The 18,585-nt window shown below is 51.6% G+C and overlaps 1 protein-coding gene and 1 pseudogene across 1 annotated transcript; both read left to right on the plus strand.

Annotated features, from left to right (window-relative positions):
* The first annotated feature begins 637 nt into the window (after nucleotides 1-637).
* On the plus strand, nucleotides 638-14,063 carry LOC116500118 (olfactory receptor 14C36-like). The gene is made up of 5 exons (XM_032205034.1): nucleotides 638-697; nucleotides 1,093-1,193; nucleotides 3,191-3,252; nucleotides 13,235-13,755; nucleotides 14,019-14,063. The coding sequence occupies exons 1-5, from the start codon at nucleotides 638-640 to the stop codon at nucleotides 14,061-14,063; spliced, it is 789 nt and encodes a 262-aa protein (XP_032060925.1).
* A 1,752-nt stretch (nucleotides 14,064-15,815) lies between these two features.
* Nucleotides 15,816-16,708, plus strand: LOC116500119 (annotated as a pseudogene).
* The last annotated feature ends 1,877 nt before the right edge of the window (nucleotides 16,709-18,585 follow it).

The raw sequence follows: 18,585 nt of genomic DNA on the forward strand, positions 1-18,585 counted from the left end.
GGCTCTAACTGCAAGCAGGAAGGTGACACGATCGGGGTAGGACAGCAGTGACTGCTCCATCAGGACGATGGGACAGGGACAGCCTCGGTGAGTCCTGGTAGAGCCTTGGGCACAGAGGCAGGTCACTGCCTATGGTCACAGAGGGATGCTGCTCCGTTTGTTCTGTCTGTTATTAAAGCCAGACACACAGAGAGATGGGATGAGACCAAGGCACAATCCTGGCCTCTCTCCCATTGAGAAGTCAGGTGGAAGGAAGTTCCAGCACTCTCCAGGACAGGTAAGATCTCCCCAACCCACACCCACCAGGCACTAACAGCAAGCAGGAAGGTGACACGCTCAGGCCAGGAGGGCAGTGACCACTCCATGAGGATGATGGGACAGGGACAGCTTTGGTGAGTTGCTAGAGACCCTCGGGCACAGAGGCAGGGGCTGCCCATGTTAAGAGGGATGCTGCTCTGTCTCGTGGTGCTTCTCTTTCAGCCAGAAACACACGGCGATCAAACCAGACAATGGTATAATCCTGGCCGCTCTCCCCTTGAGAAGTCAGCTGTAAGGAAGAGCTCCCAACGCTCTCCAGGACAGGTAAGATTGCCCCAACCCACACCCACCAGGTTCTATTTGCAAGAAGGATGGTGACATGATCGGGGTAGGACGGGAGTGGTCGCTGTATCAGGATGATGGAACAATGACAGCCTCGGTGAGTCGCTGGAGACCGTCGGGCACAGAAGTAGGGGCAGCCTGTGCTCTCAGGGGGATGCTTCTCCAATTTTTGGTTCTTCTTTTTCAGCCAGAATCACACAGCGATTGGACCAGACCATGTCAAAATCCTGGCCGCACTCCACTTGAATAGTCTTCTTGAATAAGAGCTGCCATCACACTCCAGGACAGGTAAGATTGCCCAAATCCACACCCACCAGGTTCCATTAGCAAGCAGGATGGTGACACAATCAGGCTAGGACAGGAGTGAGCGCTCCATCAAGACGACGGGACACAGACAGCCTCGGTGAGTCGCTAGATACTCTTGAGCAGAGAGGCAGGGGCTGCCCATGGTCACAGGGGGTTGCTGCTCCATTTGGTGCTTCTCTTTTGCAGCCAGAATCACACAGCGATGACAACAAACCACAGCACAGTCCTGGCCACTCTTCCCTTGAGAAATCAGCTGGAATCAGAGCTGCCAATGCTCTCCAGGACAGGTAAGATTGCCCCAGCCCACACCCACCAGGCTCTAACAGCAAGAAGGACAGTGACACGCTTGGGCCAGGATGGGAGTGACCGCTGCATGAGGATGACGGAACACAGACAGCCTCGGTGAGTCGCTGGAGACCCTCAGGCAGAATGGCAGGGGCTGCCCGTGCTCACAGAGGGATGCTGCTCCATTTGGTGCTTCTCTTTTGCAGCCAGAATCACACAGAAATGGCACAAAACCACAACACACTGCTGGCCACTCTCCCCTTGAGAAATCAGCTGGAATAAGAGCTGCCAATGCTCTCCAGGACAGGTAAGATCGCTCCAACCCACACCCACTAGTGTCCACAGTAAGCAGGACAGTGACATGATCTGGGTAGGATGGGAGTGGCCGCTGTATGAGGACGACGGGACAATGACAGCCTCGGTGAGTCACTGGAGACCCTCGGACACAGAAGTTGGGGCAGCCTGTGGTCTCAGGGAGGTGCCTCTCCATTTGATGCATCTCTTTTCCAGCCAGAATAACACATTGATGGCACCAAACCACAGCACACTCCTGGCCGCTCTCCCCTTGAGAAATCAGCTGGAAGGAAAAGCTCCCAACGCAGTCTAGTACAGGCAGGATCGCCCCAACCCACACCCTTGATGGTCCACAGCAAGGAGGAAGCTGACAGTGAATGTTGCATGAAGAATGGCCACAGACAGCCTCGGTGAGTCACTAGATACTCTTGAGCAGAGAGGCAGGGGCTGCCCATGGTCGCAGGGAGGTGCTGCTCCATTTGTTGCTTTTCCTCTTTCAGCCAGAAATGGCACAATCCTGGCCTCACTGCCCTCGAGCACTCAGCTGCACGGAAGAGCTGCCAACGCTCTCCAGGGCATGTACATGTAACATCGCCCCAACCCACACCCTCCAGTCTCTAACAGCAAGCAGGAAGGTGACATGATCGGGCCAGGACAGGAGTGACCGCTCCATGTGGACTATGGGACAGGGACAGCTTTGGTGTGTCGCTAGAGACCCTCGGGTACAGAGGCAGGGGATGCTCATGTACACAGAGGGATGCTGCCATGTCTTGTGGTGATTCTCTTTTAGCCAGAAACGCACAGCGATGGAACCAGACCACAGCACATCTTTGCCGCTCTCCCTTGAGAAGTCAGCTGTAAGGAAGAGCTGCCAACGCTCTCCAGGACAAGTAAGATCTCCCAAACCCACACCCATCAGGTTCTAACAGCAAGAAGGATGGTGACATGATCGGGATAGGACGGGAGTGACCACTGGATCAGGATGACGGAGCAATGACAGCCTCAGTGAGTCGTGGTAGAGCCTCGGATAGAGAGGCAGGAGCTGCCCATGGTCATGGAGGGATGCTGCTCCTCTTTTTCCTTCTCTTATTAAAGCCAGACACACACAGAATTGACTCCAGACCACGGCACACTCCTGGCCTCTCTCCCCTTGAGAAGTCAGCTGGAAGGAAGAACTTGCCATGCTCTTCAGGAGAGGTAAGATCACCCCAAACCACACTCACCAAGGTCCACAGCAAACAGGAAGGTGATTCGATTGGTCCAGGACGGCAGTGAGCACTCCAACAGGATGATGGGAGGCAGTCAGACTTGGTAAGATGCTCGAGAACCTCGGGCACAGAGACAGGGTCATCCTGTGGTCACACGGGGGTGCTGCTCCATTTGTTCTTTCTGATATTAAAGCCAGACACACACAGCGATGGGACGAGAGCACAGCACAGTCCTGGCCTCTCTCCCCTTGAGAAGTCATCTGGAAGGAACTTCCAGCACTCTCCAGGACAGGTAAGATCGCCACAACCTACGCCCAGCAGGCTGTAAGAGCAAGGAGGACGGTGACATGATCGGGCCAGGAGGGCAGTGACTGCTTCATGAGGATGACGGGACATGGACAGCCTCGGTGAGTAACTGGAGACCCTTAGGCACAGAGGCAGGGGCTGCCGGTGTTGACAGAGGGATGTTGCTCTGTTTGGTGCTTCTTCTCTTTCAGCCAAAATCACACGGAGTGTGGACAAGACCACGGCACAATCCTGGCCGCTCTCCCCCTGAGATGTCAGTTGTAAGGAAGAGCTGCCAACGCTCTTCAGAACAGGTAAGATTTCCCCAACCCACACCCGCCGGGTTCTATGAGCAAGCAGGACGGTGACACGATCAGGCTAGGATGGGAGTGACCACTCCATCAGGACAAGGAGAAACAGAAGGCCTTGGTGACTCGCTGGAGACCCTCGGGCACAGAGGCAGGGGCTGCCCGTGCTAACAGAGGGATGCTGCTCCTTTTGGTGCTTCTCTTTTGCAGCCAGAATCACACAGCCATTGGCACCAAAAACAGCACACTCCAGGCCACTCTCCCCTTGAGAACTCAACAGGAAGGAAGAGCTCCCAACACTCTCCAGGACAGGTAAGATCGCCCCAACCTACACCCCTGATGGTCCACAGCAAGCAGGAAGATGAGAGAATGGGAGCAGGACAGCAGTGAATGCTACATGAGGAAGACGGGACACAGACAGCCTCGGTGAGTCGCTAGATACTCTTGAGCAGAGAGGCAGGGGCTGCCCATGGTCACAGGGAGGTGCTGCTTTGTTTTGTGCTTCTTCTCTTTCAGCCAGACACACACAGCGACGAGACCAGACCACGGCAAACTTCTGGCCTCTCTGCCCTTCATGACTCATCTGGGAGGAAGAGCTGCCAACGCTCTCCAGGACAGGTAAGATCGCCCCAACCCACACCCACCAGGCTCTAACAGCAAGCAGGAAGGTGACACGATCGCAGTAGGATGGGAATGACCCCTGGATCAGGATGATGGAACATGGACAGCCTCGGTGAGTCACAGTAGAGTCTCGGACAGAGAGGCAGGGGCTGCCCATGTTCACAGAGGGATGCTGCTCTATTTGGAGCTTCTTCTCTTTCAGACAGAATCGCACACAGGATTGACTCCAGACCACTCTGCCCTTGAGAAGTCAGCTGGAAAGAAATTCCATCGCTCTCTAGGACAGTTAAGATCTCCCCAACCAACGCTCAGCAGGCGGTAACAGTAAGAAGGATGGTGACACGCACGGGCTATGAAGGCAGTGACCGCTCCATGAGGATGACGGGTCACAGACAGCATCAGTGAGTCGCTAGATACACTTGAGCAGAGAGGAAGGGGGTTTATGAATAAACCATAAATGTTTGTTCATTGTCTTTTGTATTACAAAAAACAAGGAGTTCTGTTTGAGGAGTGGGAGTTGCGAAAGGTCCCTGCTCAAGTAAGGAGCTGTATAATGCTTGGCTAGACACTATGAAAATTCTTTTGCTTAATGTAACAAAAAAAGAGAACCCTCTCCCCTTCTCTCTTTTTGCATCTCAGTTGCCTCTTTTGTTCAAAGACACTGTTGCAAAGCTCATGTAACCACCTCCTGATAAGTTGCTAAACTAGTGTATCAACATCCTGCCTTCCTGTCTCATGCTGGGCCAACATGACCAAATAAAAAAAAAAAAAAGAAGTTGAACCACAACTTCTTGAGGAAGACTACTGCCTTCATCTTCACGATCACCAGAGGGACAGTGACGACCCCCTAGCAATAGTGCGCGCAGTCGCAGAACATACCAGGATGTGCTGCGTAATCCCGGAATTACCAAGATATAAAAAGGGACCCTGGCGGGGGTGAGGTGTGCGCCGTTGGCGGAGCAGAGACTCCCTGGCCGCCCAGCGCTGTTTTGCTTGCTGTTTGCTTACTCAATAAATTCCTTTCTATGATTAATACAATGCTCTCTGACAATTAATTAAGGGGGCAATTTATAACATTGGTGAAGAAGAATGCAGCCTAATGTCCGTCCATTTCCTGAGCCATGGCTGGCCCCAGCGTGGGGGCTGCTGAGGAAGCCCAGAGTTGCATTTGTCCCAGCAGCTGTGGTGCCAGCAAATAGTAGCTGGCCTTTGACTGGCCTGGGAGTGTCCCAAAGGTGCTGGGACTGATGGCAAATGTCATCCTGGAGAGGAATCTGGAGCTGCCCTGTGCCTTGTGCTGTCCTGGGGAGTGGGGCTGGCCCTGCGGGACACAGGCACTCTGTGCTGGGGATCTCCCAGGCAAGAGACCAGGACTCCTACAGCTTCACGGACCTCAATTTCCTGAGCCATGGCTGCCCCCAGCCCTGGGGTTGCTGGGGAGGCCCAGAGCCACCTTTGGGCTGTTGGGCTGGGCTGGGCTGGCCTGGGGTCCACTGAGCTGGGGAGAGGGCATCAAAGTGGGGAGAGGTGGGCAGGGGCTGGGTTGGGCTGGGCACTGCCCGGCAGAGGGCAAGAGCAGCATCAGGGAGCGGTGGCAGCATGCAGGGGAGGACTCCCAGCAGGGCTCGGTGCTGCAGAGCCAGGGCTGCGTGAAGGGAACCCAGAGCTGCAGGGGTAGGGGAGAGGAGGCCGCTCTGGGCCCTTGCTGGCCTGGGCAGAGCAGGAAGAGGGCCCAGGGCATTTGTCCCCTCACCGCAGCCTGCCAGGACCTGCAAGGTGGTCATGGAGTGTCCAGGGTCAGGCTCTGCACTGTGGCCACAAGCCTTGCGTGCCCTCCTCCTGCCATGCTCCATGCGGTGGCTGCAGCAGAGGGGACCCCAGGCCAACCCCTGCATGGGGCTGTGCCACCTGCCTCACCCCAGCCCTCTCCAGCACCTTCCTTGCTGCTCTCTGATGCATGCCAGGACCTCCTTGTGCCTGCCGGCCAGCACATCTGCTGAGGGCCAGTGCGGCTGCTGCAGGGGCAGGGAACTCAGCATGGCCCTTGCAGCCCCCTGCCCTGGGCCTGCCTCTCCCCTTGGCCTCAGCCCCGGCCTTGTCTCTGCTGGCAGGAGGGCTCTTGGCATGTGCTCCCTGGCCTCCCCTCACCTCCACACAGCTGCTGCCCACTCAGGCTGCTGGCACAAACGTGTCCTCACAAGCAGCAGCACCCCTTGGGCTGCTCCTCCTGGCCTCCCCCACCCCACTGCCTTGACTCCTTGTCTCTGCTGGGCCCCTCTTTGTCACCCAAATGTGTCCCTTGGCTGTCAGCTCCCTCTGCCCTGCCCCACAGGATGACAAGATTTGGGTGGGACATATTACCATGACTTGTGGAAGTATTTTGTAATCTGCATTGGTGATGGCACAAAAAGACACTTCCTTCACCAGTGATCTACATCCTTCTTCAGGTGAATTCTCAGGATCTCTATTCATCACAGGAGAAGAAATACTGATAGTTACGAGCACTTGCATTTCATTGCTTTCTCCATCTTGGTGTACTCCCTCATCTTCCAGGCACTTCCACCCCTCTTGAATAAACTATCCATATTGAATGTCTCCTTTCTAGCTGCCTGTCTGGACCTATGCACTTCCCATGGTTCTCCTGTTTTGCCCCCCCTTACTCTTTGATCATTCAGACCACTCTCACTGACCCAATTGCTGCTTTGAGCTTCATTGAGTTCAAGCTTGACCATCAATTAGCAGTCTGCTTAATTGTTTCTGTAGCAAGCTCCTCATTGAATTAAGATCATACGGAATAATAGTAATCTTAAAACCTAGAATTTCCTATCAGTCAGTAGAAAATACTTAATTTACAGTCATGCTTTTGGGAAGGTAAACCTGACTGGAGACAAGATGAGGAACTTGTTTTGCTGTTTGGGAAATTGCTGCATGTTTATTCCTGCCTGTTTTATAATACGGAAAAACCCTTCTGTGTGCAGCCAGGTCTCTAAGGAAAGCAGGTGGGAGCTGGTGCAAAGGGGCTGTAACATCCAGCTGCAGACTTCAGTGCAGAAGTGTGGAGTAAGAAAAAGTGATGCAAGCACCAGGTGGCCAATGAGAGAAATGTCAGGGTTGGGGTGGTGAGGAGCAAGGTTGTCCATGCACTGTCAGACCTCAAGACTCTGCTTTTCCTCCCTATGGACGTCTCCATAGGAGAAGCCCTGGATTAATATCAATTGAAGAAAGATGCTCAAAACTGAAATGCCATAAAATTAATCCTTTAAAATGAGAAAAGATTTGTAATAGGTGCTTTTTAAAATGTTCCTCCTTAACTACACTATGAAAGCTCTCCAATTAGTTGTCCTAATCTTGAAGACTTGAATAAAACTATGGAAGACATGGTTCTTTAGTTGTTTCTGCATTTTAATGAGTTCCATGGTGGATTTTTGCGCTCAGTCTGTGAACCTGAGGTAATGAGAGGAGAATGATGCAATTGCTTGAGCAAGTAAAGTCAGAAGGAAAAGTTGAAGTGACTTGGAGTATTAATGGGCCCCACTGGGGGCCGTTACCAGGAGATTCTCCTCAGGGACTTGTTAGGGCAGATAATTGGAGGCCATGATTACAGATAGGCAAAGCACTGTGCTGAGAAAAGTCTGGGTTTATTGTGCTGAAGTAAAAGGTCCAGGCCCTGACTCCAGCCACTGGAAGGGAATGTCCTGCATTCCCATGTCTGGCTCTGGGCTCTTGCTTGGGGTCTGTGGGATATGGTGGGCAGTGTGATGCCCCAAGAAGAACAGTGGTATGACACCTCCCTGGCTCTGCACAGGGTCTCAAGAAAGCAATGAGCCCCCTTGCAATGACTGTATCTCATCTCCTCAGAAGCTCTATCCAAGGGGACAAAAATGTCAGGGCTGCTGGGGCCTTCTCTTCTTGACAGCACCCATCTCATTGTCACCTCCAGACTTCCCTGTGCTGCCCCACACTTTGTCCTATTTCCCTGATGGCTGCAGACACCCATCTCTGTTCACCACCTTGCTCTCATCTTGGCATTTCTCTGGTTTCACCAATGTCTTGTCAACCCTCTCCAGCTGTTCCTTCAAGCACAAAGCCATGGGCTGATCAAAGATACTCTTTGGGTGACCTCTAGTACCACAGCACAACTCTTTGAGGGACATTTTGTCTTCTTCATGGCCAGTGCCAACCTTCCAAGGTGCACTTTCTGGAAGGTTTTCCTCTCCTGCTCTTTCCTACTACCAAAGAAAGCTCCATCAGGGTGGAAACCACTCCTAAAGTAGGCATCCCAACCCAATGGCCTTCTTGTGGCCTGTCAACTAACCAGACAGCAGTCACCTCACCAGCATCTTCTAAGCCATGGTCCAGCTGCTGACCTTACAGCTTTTTCTGTAGACACACTCAAGTCTTGTGCCTGCTGCTGTCCAGTCATGGACTCAAGTAGAAGGGACAGGACAACCCATATGCGGGTCTTCTTTCTGCCTGGATCCTTCTGGGTATGTGGGCAGAGGGGATCCCACAGTCAGCATGCCAAACAGGTGCCTTCTGCTGGCCTTCCAGGACCACTGGCAGATGTCAGCTGAAAAGTACACATCCCAGGTAGAAGTGTGACCTGTCAGCTGCTTCAGACAGAAGTGATCTCACAGTCCCTTTCTGTGACATGTTCCTGCTGCTGCCCTATCAACTGCAGAGACAGAAGTGACCTCACAGTCACTTCCACAGTCACATTCCTCCAACTGGACTCCCACAACTACCTCCCTTTATTTGTTCATCCCTTAATCCTTACTCAGAGTCTCTCAACTTTGCCATCACCAACTTGAAGTTCAACACAGTGCTAGTGTGGAACATGTTTTGTGTTAAGGGAAGGAATCAGGGTGAGCAAGAGAGGAAAGGTAATGGAAAGGGGTTATGGACTAATTTTGGATTCAAGGGATATTGTGGTCAAAATCAGAGCAGTGGATTCCTGTCAGCGTGTAGAGTGGCATTTAGATTTAGTTATTAATGTAACAGGTTAAAAAAGGGTAAGGGCCTCACATGACTGCTTTAGGTCAGCTTTATGGTGGGATCAGCATTACCTGAATATTCTTACCTCTCCAAAATCATTACCTTCTGCTATCCAAGCTCTTCTTTCCTCCCCCAAATCTCACATCTCTCCTGGCCAGGCTCCTCCTGCCTTCCCCATATCAGTCATCTTCTTAGTGGCAGCTTTCTGATGGCTTTCATGAACTCGAGAGTATCTGTCTCACCTCTGTTGGCTACTCTGTTCCTGAGAAAGAAGCAGCTCCTAAGGCAGCATGGAGAAGGACACAAAGGCTGTCAGAGCACCCCGTGCAATGTGCCCAGCAGCTCTGCAACACCACAAAAGTGCGCTTCCTGCCTACATGTTTTGGTTCCAGAATGATTCCTATGGACCCAGGGTAACTTTTTCCCTCCCCTCATGAAGGCTTTGTGTTCCCCCAGACATCTCAGAGGCAGTGGCCCCCTCTGTGTCAAAAACTGAATGCAGAACTGAAGGATGAATTAGGCAAAAGCTGAAACTTCTGACACGACAAAACCTCTTCAAGACCTCTTCCTCTATGGGGCCTGCCAGGGACTTAGGAAGAGAGGATCTCACAAACTATGTGCAGAGCAGGTGCATCTGCTGGCTTGTCATGGAGACCACCAGAGGTGAGCCTAAAGGCACAGATCCCAGCCAGGAGTCAAGGGATGACCTGTCAGCTACTTCAGAAAGAAGTCAACTCACAGGCTGTTTAACAGCCATTTGCTTCCTACTGGACTTTCTGGACTTACTGAAGTTTCTGAGGCACCACTGCCCTCGTAATACCATACTTATAAAACACTCCCTTCTTGGGCCAGAATCTGCCCAGGTGGAAGTGAGCTGGTTGTGATCCTTCCAGCCCATGGCACTGCTGCTGGACTCCCAGCCTCTCTGACGCACAGCAGCTAGTTCCACCAGATCATCCCCCTTCCACCAGATCAGGGGGATGAGTACCCAGAGAACAACTGGTCTTGCTGCTAAAGACTGAGGCAAAGAAGGCATTAAGCAACTCAGTCTTTTCCTCATCTCTTGTCACTAAGTTTCCTCCCGCATCCAGTAAAGGATTGAGATTCTCCTTAGTCCTCCTTTTTGTGTTGATGCATTTATAAAAACATTTTCTGTTATCTTTAACGGCAGTAGTCAGAATGAGCTCCAGATGAGCTTTGGCCTTTCTCATTTTGTCCCTGCAGATCCTCACAAGGTCCTTATAGTCCTCCTTAGTGGCCTGCCCTCTTTTCCAAAGGTCATAAACCCTCTTTTTCTTCCTAAGCTCTAGACACAACTCTGTTCGTCCAAGCCACTCTTCTTCCACATTGGCTCGTCTTTGGGCACATAAGGACAGACTGCTCCTGAGCCTTTAAGATTTCCTTCTTCAAGAGTGCCCAGCTTTCCTGGACTCCTCTGCCCTTCAGAACTGCCTCCCAAGAGACTCTGCCAACCAGTGTCCTGAAGAGCTCAAGGTCTGCCCTCTGGGAGTCTAAGACTGGTTTTACGATCCCTCTCCTGACTTCACCAAGAATGGAGAACTCTAACATTTCGCGGTCACTCTGCCCAAGCCAGCTCCCAAGCACAACATTTCCCACCAGTCCTTCTCTGTTTGTGAAGAGAAGGTCTAGCAGGGCACCTCCCCTGGTAGGCTCACTAACCAGCTGCGTCAGGAAGCTTTCTTCCACTCTCTCCAGAAACCTCCTGGACTTCTTCTTCTGAGCTGTAATGCTTTTCAAGGATATGTCTGTGAAGTTGAAGTCCCCCATGAGAACAAGCACTGATGATTTTGCAACTTTTGCCAGCTGCCTGTAGAATTCCTCATCTGTCTCCTCATCGTGGTTTGGCAGTCTCTAAGATATCCCCACCAGGCTGCCTGCCTTGTTGGCCTTCCTGCTGACCCTATCCCACAGGGACTCAACATTATCATTCTCAGCCTCGAGTTTCACAACATCAAAACACTTTCTAATATAGAGCTATGCCACCACTCCTTCTGTGCTGCCTGTCCCTTCTGAAGAGCTTATAGCCAGACATTGCAGTACTCTAGTCATGGGAGTGCTCCCACCAAGTTTCAGTGATGGCAACCAAGTCATAGCTTGCCTTTTGTTTCTTTGCTATTGAACAATGGCTAGAGCTATATTATAATGGACATGCATCAATAAAATCTCTGTTTATGGCCCAGAGGAATTTGGCACTTGAAACATCACTCAAATGTCACCATGGCACCTCCAATGTCACCTGGTGTCTGCATCTGAACAGCTCCCTTCTGCTCTCTGTTGCCATTCAATATGCTGGGAGCTGAGACAAGCAGCTGACATGCAGCTGCCTGGTTTGTGCCCACCTGAACCAGGTCAAGAGGAATCCCAAATTGTGTGGGTTGTGTGTGGAATGGGAGAGGAAGCTGAGCCCCATTCTAGCCTCTGGACAGCAAATAAAGAAGCAGATGCCTTGTTTTACTCAGCTGAAACACTTCTCTCAGCAGGGGGAAGGCAGGTCCCTCCCTGTCCTTGCCTGGGTGTTCTGCCTAAAACCAGGACATGGAAAAGTGATTCTTGGACCTCATAGTTTTTCTGTATGAGGAATAACAGTGCTGAAAAAGTTTCCTTCTGAAGTAGTGGGAGGGAACATGAGTGATTACTTGTCTGTTTCAAAGTTGATTCCCCTGGAGGCACAGGGACATGTCAAGAGCTCCCAGTGCTGATGAGCTGGGCCGGGCTCCTGAGGCCAAGGGGAGCTCCTGGCAAGAGGGCAGCACTGCAGAGAGACAGCTCTGCCCAGGAGCAGCTCCTCTGCACAGCACAGCAGCAGGGCTGGGGGCACTGCCTGCAGGGAACAAGGGCAGCTGAGAGAAGGGAGGGAGATGTTAAAGGCAGAGTGGAGGGGGGATGCTGAGAGCTCACTGCAGGAGAAATCTTCAGAGCCCTGAACAGGGTAAGTCTGTGGCTGCAGGGCAACACAGCTGTTGTTCCTGGTGCCATCTCCAGATTTGCTGGCAAATCCCTCAACCTATGGGAGCTTTCAGGAGGACTCTCAGTGTTTGTATAAGAGGAGAACGACAAGCTCCGGAACAGTGATTATCTGCCATAAATTACTGAAGGACAGGACATGAAGTTTCTTTCTCACAGGGCTGGCTGCAGCCAGGTTGCAGTCAGGGGTGTCCAGGGCTGTGGTGCAGAGTAGGGTCCCTACTGTGCCCCAGGGGCTGTGTGCTGCGGCAGGGCCTCTGCTGCCTGCCAGGCTCAGCACTCAGCCTGCCTGGGGAGCTGCCCAGGGTGCTGCGGGGAGAAGCTGTGGGTGGAAGGAGCACCCCCTCCCCTGGCAGGGCAGGCAGGGCAGGGTCCTGCTGTTGCCCAGAGGCTGCTTCTTGGGGTAGGCAGCTCTCAGCTCTACAGCACCCCCAGGGCATCTCTGGGGGTGATTCTTGACAAGATGGACCAACTCCTGCACTACCTGCATGGAAGGCACTCTCTAGAGTCTCTGCTCTCATTTTCCTGCCCTGAAGAGCAGTCAGGAGAACACTAATGGAGTTGTCTGGTTGTGTCAGTCAGTGAGGCTGTTAGATTATTCCACTGAAAGAGATCTGTAGGTCTGTGAGGAATCTCACAGTTTTCCTCCACACTCTATAACCCTACATAGTTCATTGTTTTGTGACAGATTTTTAGATGTCCTTCTCAGCACCTAAAACACTGAGACACCTGTGTCCAGTGGGCACCTGAAATCCATCCCCACTGGTTTTCAGCAGACGCTGTAGGGCAGTACTGACTCTGGCTGAGCCCACAGATGATCTGTCTGGTCCCTCTACACCCTTAGGAAATAAAACTGAGCGCTAGATGCAGGAGCACATCTTCCTCAAAGGGAAGGAATAGTCTGCCTTGCTGAGGAGGTTTCGATGAAACATAACATGTAACTATAGGTATTGCTCAGAGAAATATCTCTAACTTGTTCCGTGTCTTTTCCACCACTGACAGCCATCCTTGCTCTGAGGCAGCAAATGTCCAACAGCAGCTTCCCCACAGAGTTCATCCTCCTGCCATTCGCAGACACACGTGAGCTGCAGCTCCTGCACTTCGGGCTCTTCCTGGGCATCTACCTGGCTGCCCTCCTGGGCAACGGCCTCATCCTCACAGCTGTAACCTGCGACCACCACCTCCACACCCCCATGTACTTCTTCCTCCTCAACCTCGCCCTCCTCGACCTGGGCACTATTACCACCACTCTTCCCAAAGCCATGGCCAATTCCCTCTGGGACACCATGGCCATTTCCTATGCAGGTTGTGCTGCTCAGGTTTTTTTCTGTTTCTTTTTCCTTTCAGCAGAGTTTTCTATTCTCACCATCATGGCCTATGACCGCTACATTGCCATCTGCAAACCCCTGCACTACAGAACAATAATGACCAGCAGAACTTGTGTCAACATGGCAGCAGCTGCCTGGGGCATTATTTTTCTCTATGTTGTGCTGCACACTGCCAATACATTATCCCTTCCCCTCTGCCAAGGCAATGCCCTGGACCAGTTCTTCTGTGATATTCCCCAGATCCTCAAGCTCTCCTGCTCAGATGCCTACCTCAGAGAAGTTGGGCTTCTTATGCTTAGTGTCGCTGTAGCATCTGGCTGTTTTGTTTTCCTTGTGCTGTCCTATGTGCAGATCTTCAGGGCTGTGCTGAGGATCCCCTCACAACAGGGACGGCACAAAGCCTTTTCCATGTGCCTCCCTCACCTGGCCGTGGTCTCCCTGTTCATCAGCAGTGGCACATTTGCCTACCTGAAGCCTCCCTCTATGTCCTCCTCTTCTCTGAATCTTTTGCTGGCAGTTCTGTACTCAGTGGTGCCTCCAGCAGTGAACCCCCTCATCTACAGCATGAGGAACCAGGAGCTGAAGGATGCAGTGTGTAAAGTGATGACTGGAGTTTTTCAGAAGCAATAAATGGCCTGTTTTCTTCTGCATATCACTCATAATGTAACTCATTATATTCCCAAATGTTTGTTTTCTGTGAGTGCACTTTGCTGTTTTTTGTTGTTGTTGTTGTTGTTTGCCTTGCTTATGATTGTGTCTGCAAAGGTACAAAGACATAACATTTTTCCTCCCCGTCATTTCAGTATCTACCTGCCTTGGGTGACTCCAAGACTTGGTGGAAACAATGAGCCAGGCTCTCTGTATATTTCAATAAAAGAAAGGACCCTGCAGTGACTTTCTTGCCTGAGATCCTTCCTCAGACACCTGTGGTGGAACTGCAGAGGCACTTGGCTGTGTTCAGAGGTGGAGGGGAGAAGAGTCCTGGCACAGCAGCATTGCCAGGGAGCCTGACGGCTTGGTCTGTCTTGAGGTGCTCTCTTTAATGTCCCACTCTCTCCTTCAGAGCCCTTCTGTTGCTGTGAGTTCTGATTGCTCTTGTTGCTTGCTCATTGTGCTGCTGTGGGGAAGTCCTTTGTCCACAGGCCAGGGTCTCTAACACAGCTGGCTCCGTACCAGCACCTCCAGCATGAAAGGGGATCTGGCACTGAGGGCAGTGCCTGAAGGCTCAGCTCTTCTCCCACATCTCATCTCATGGATATTGCAAAGGAACCGACTCAAAGGAGGCTCCTTGCTTTGCTTGTTTCTCTGTGGGCTCAGGGCGACGAGATCAGCTGATCACCAAGGATCAGCTTTTAGGCAGGAAGGGCTGATTTCGGAATTGCCAGCTGGTGTCTGGCACCCATAGAGATGGTGACTTCACTTGCCTGTATCCACAGCATGCAATAGGTGTGAAAGTGGGCAGGTGTCAGGGAAGTGCAAGTCACCAGGAGAGCCCGGGGGATTGGCAGGGACAGTGTGTGCCAGGGAGTCAACAGGACATGGAGCCCACAGAGCATGAGCATGTCCAAGGTGGAGCCACCCAGAGGTAAGATGCTAAACCTGGAATGGAACAGGCAAAGGAGAGCTCTGCAACTGCAGGGAACACAGCAAGCATAGAGAAAGCAGTCTGCTGAATTAGTTGTTAAACCTCTGGTGAAATTTCAAAGACTAGATTGAATGAATCACCCCAAAATGTCTCTGCCATTGCAAATGAGTTGGACTCAATGAGCTTTGTGTGTCTCTTCTACAAGGGGAAGGCGAGGAGGTGAGGTAATTTGCAGATGTCAGCAGCAGGGACACTGCCACTGCCCTCCACTTTTCCACTTGCTGCTTTGGGGCCATTCCAGCCTGGGCTGCTCTGCTTTGCTGGGCTGAGCTGGGGAGAGGACAGGGAGGTGTGGAGGGCTGGGGAGGGTCTGGGCTGTGCTGGTCTCCTGGCAAAGACAAGGAGGAGCAGCAGAGCAGGGGCTGGGCTGGGCCCTTGTTCTCTGGACACCCTGGCAGATGCTGCCCCAGGGCAATGGTCCCAGAGCAGCCCCTCACAACCCCCTTTCCCAGCACTGGGCTCTTGACCCAGCTCACACAGGTGGTTTGGAAGGACATGGAAGGACACCAAATGATTACATCAGGAATCCACGTTTGTCTTGTCCATATGAGATGGCCCATAGTATCGGTGCAGTGAGATGAACCTGAGTGAACACAAGTGCCAGAAACTATTCCCTAAGGCTGCTATCATGCGCAGTGGGACAGACAGAGTCTCAAGGTCCCCTGTCTTTAGAGGTACGGTTTCCTAGGAAACCAGCTAAATAAAGCAAAATTAGACATCATGACCTTCACAACAACTCCTTATCTGTAGAGTTCTCACCATTTTCCTAAAATTCATTTCTTGATTCACTTTTCCACATAGAGATGGTCGTTTCCTTCAGGATGCCCTGGTGTTGCTAAATGCTACACGGGGAAACATGAGGGATTGTGCAGGGCATCCCCTGCACCCACTGCTCCTGGGGGAGGTGGGCTGGGAAGAGGCCTCCTGAGCACTACAGCTCCTTGTAGCCCTGCGGATGCTGGCTGTGAGGTCACTTGTGTCCCAGCAGCTGGCTGGACAACAGCAGGGAGGTAGAGCCTGCGACCACCACCTCCACATCCCCATGTACTTCTTCCCATTCAACCTTGCCCTCCTTGACCTGGGCTGCATCTCCACCACTGTCCCAAAAGCCGTGGCCAACTCCCTCTGGGACATCAGGGCCATTTCCTATGCAGGCTGTGCTACCCAGGTCTTTTTCTTTGTTGTCTTTGTCACAGCAGAATTTTACCTACTCACCATCATGGCCTATGACCACTACGTTGCCATCTGCAAACCCCTGCACTACAGGACAATAATGGCCAGCAGGACTTGTGTCAACATGGCAGCAGCTGCCTGGGGCAGTACTTTACTCTATGCTGTGCTGCACACTGCCAATACCTTTACACTTCCCCTCTGCCAAGGCAATGTCCTGGACCAGTTCTTCTGTGATATTCCCCAGATCCTCAAGCTCTCCTGCTCAGATGCCTACCTTAGAGAAGTTGGGCTTATTGTGGTTAGTGTCTGTTTATTATTTGGGTGTTTGTTTTCCTTGTGATGACCTATGTGCAGATCTTCAGGTCAGTGCTGAGGATCCCCTTGCAGCAGAGCCAACACAAAGCCTTTTCCACATGCCTCCCTCACCTGGCCGTGGTCTCACTCTTCAGAAGCACTGCCACATTTGCGTACCTGAAGCCCCCCTCCATGTCCTCCTCATCCCTGAATCTTTTGCTGGCAGTTCTGTACTCGGTGGTGCCTCCAGCAGTGAACCCCCTTACCTACAGCATGAGGAAGCAGGAACTGAAGGATGCAGTGTGGAAAGTGATGACTGGAGTTTCTGAGAAGCAAATAACTGCATGTCCATTGCATATCACTCATAATGTAACTCATTAAAGGCCAGGACACATCTTTTTCTTCTTCTTTTTTTTTTTTTTTCTTTTCTTTTGCTTTACTTATGTAGTAATATATTTAAAAATAAACAAATAAATCCATTTTCTTCTCCTTCGAGTTTGCTACCTAATGTTTCATGTGACTCCTAGACTTGGTGTAAAAAGGTGTATTTAATGGGCAATTAAATATTTAATATGTATTTAACTATAAAGATGGATCCTGCAGTGACTTGCTTGCCTGAGATGCTTCCTCAGAGAAAGGTGGTGGCACTTGGCTGTGTGCAGAGGTTGAGGGGAAAAGAGTCCTGGCACAGCAGCAATGCCAGGGAGCCCCAGGGCTTGGTCTGTCCAAATCAGCTCTCCATTTCACCTCCCACACTCTCCCACGGAGCTCTTGTGTTGCTGCGAGGACTGATTGCTCTTGATACTTGCTCTTTGTGCTCCTGTGTCCACAGGCAGGGACAGGCGGAGCTCTTCTCTAACACAGCTGGCTCCATACCACCATCTCCAGTATAAAAGGCGATCTGCTCAGGGCAGTGCCTGAAAGCCCAGCTCTTCTCCCAAAGATGCTCTCATGGATATTTCAAAGGAATGAACTTGAAAGAGGCTCCTGGCTTTGCTTGTTTCTCTGTGGACTCAGGCAGATAAGAGAGGAGTCCCAGGATCATATTTTAGGCAGGGAGGGATGATTCCATTCCTGCCTGTTGGTGCCCAGCACCCATGAGATTTTGACTTCACCGGCCTGTATCCACAGCATGAAAGGCTGTCTTCCTGGGAGAGTCAGGGAGGACCGGCAGAGCAGGGGCTGTTCTTGGACCTTGTTCTCTGGACACCCTGGCAGATGCTGCCTCAGGCCAATGGTCCAAGAGCAGCCCCTTGCAACCACCGTTCCCAGCACTGGGCTCTCGCCCCAGCTCACACAGATGGTTTCTTCCTTTGGATATGGACACTAAATTACTACATCAGGAGTCCATGTTTCCCTTGTCCATATGAGACTGCATCCGGTGTGGGTGTGGTGAGATGAACCTGAATGAGCCCAAGTGCCATAAGCTGTTTCCTTAGGGTGCCAGCCATGAATTCCAGTGGGACAGAGAGAGTCTAAAGTTCACTTCCCATTGGAGGTACGGTCCCCTAGAATACCATCTGAATAAAGCAATCCTAGTCATCATAACTGTCACATCAACTCCTTCTCTGCAGAATTTTCCTAAAATATATGTTTTCCCAAAGTATATATAAAGTTCTTGAATCACTTTTCCACACATGGTGGGCATTTCCTTTAGGATGCAATGGAGTTGCTAAAGGCTGCATGAGGAAACGTGAGTCTGGACATGTAGAAGACCTTCTGAAGCATGAGGTGGTTGGCAGGCAGAGTACCCGAGGGACTGTGAACAGCATGCATCTGGTGCTTCTGGGTGGGCTAGAAAGAGGCTTCCTGAGCACAATAGCTCCTTGTGACCCTTGTGGATGCTGGATCTGAGGTCACTTCTGTCCCAGCCCCTGTCTGGACAACAGCAGGGAGGCAGAGCCTCTGAGGTCACAAAGGCTTTCAGGAAGCTGCCCCCAACAGGGTGACTCCTTTGGGGAGGCCAGGGGAAACCTGGGTGAATAAAGGTGGGAAATTTGGGGGAGAGAAGAGGGACTTGGCTAACAGAAAGGAAAGATCTGGAAGAGGTGAGAGGGGTTCAGGCAAGGCTGTGCTGCTGCAACACTTACTGGGAAAACATCCATGTCAAGCCCTGGCAATATTTCTAAACAGTAACTGTAAGCCTTACCGCTACAGCTAAATGCTATCCCTCCCTCTGCAAGGAATCCACTACTTTTACTCCTAACCCCAAATCTCACCTGGCGTGGGTTAGCCAAGTCCCAAATCCATAAGGCCTT

Source organism: Aythya fuligula, chromosome 31 (genome assembly GCF_009819795.1).
Source record: "Aythya fuligula isolate bAytFul2 chromosome 31, bAytFul2.pri, whole genome shotgun sequence".
Lineage (NCBI taxonomy): Eukaryota > Metazoa > Chordata > Aves > Anseriformes > Anatidae > Aythya > Aythya fuligula.

Excerpts from the sequence above, each read along its gene's own strand:
- LOC116500118 (XM_032205034.1), top strand. The coding sequence starts at position 638 with ATGATCGGGGTAGGACGGGAGTGGTCGCTGTATCAGGATGATGGAACA. Across the intron at positions 1,194-3,190 it reads GCCAATGCTCTCCAGGACAG|CCAAAATCACACGGAGTGTG; the intron begins GTAAGATTGCCC and ends CTTCTCTTTCAG. Across the intron at positions 13,756-14,018 it reads TGTACTCAGTGGTGCCTCCA|TATCTACCTGCCTTGGGTGA; the intron begins GCAGTGAACCCC and ends CCGTCATTTCAG.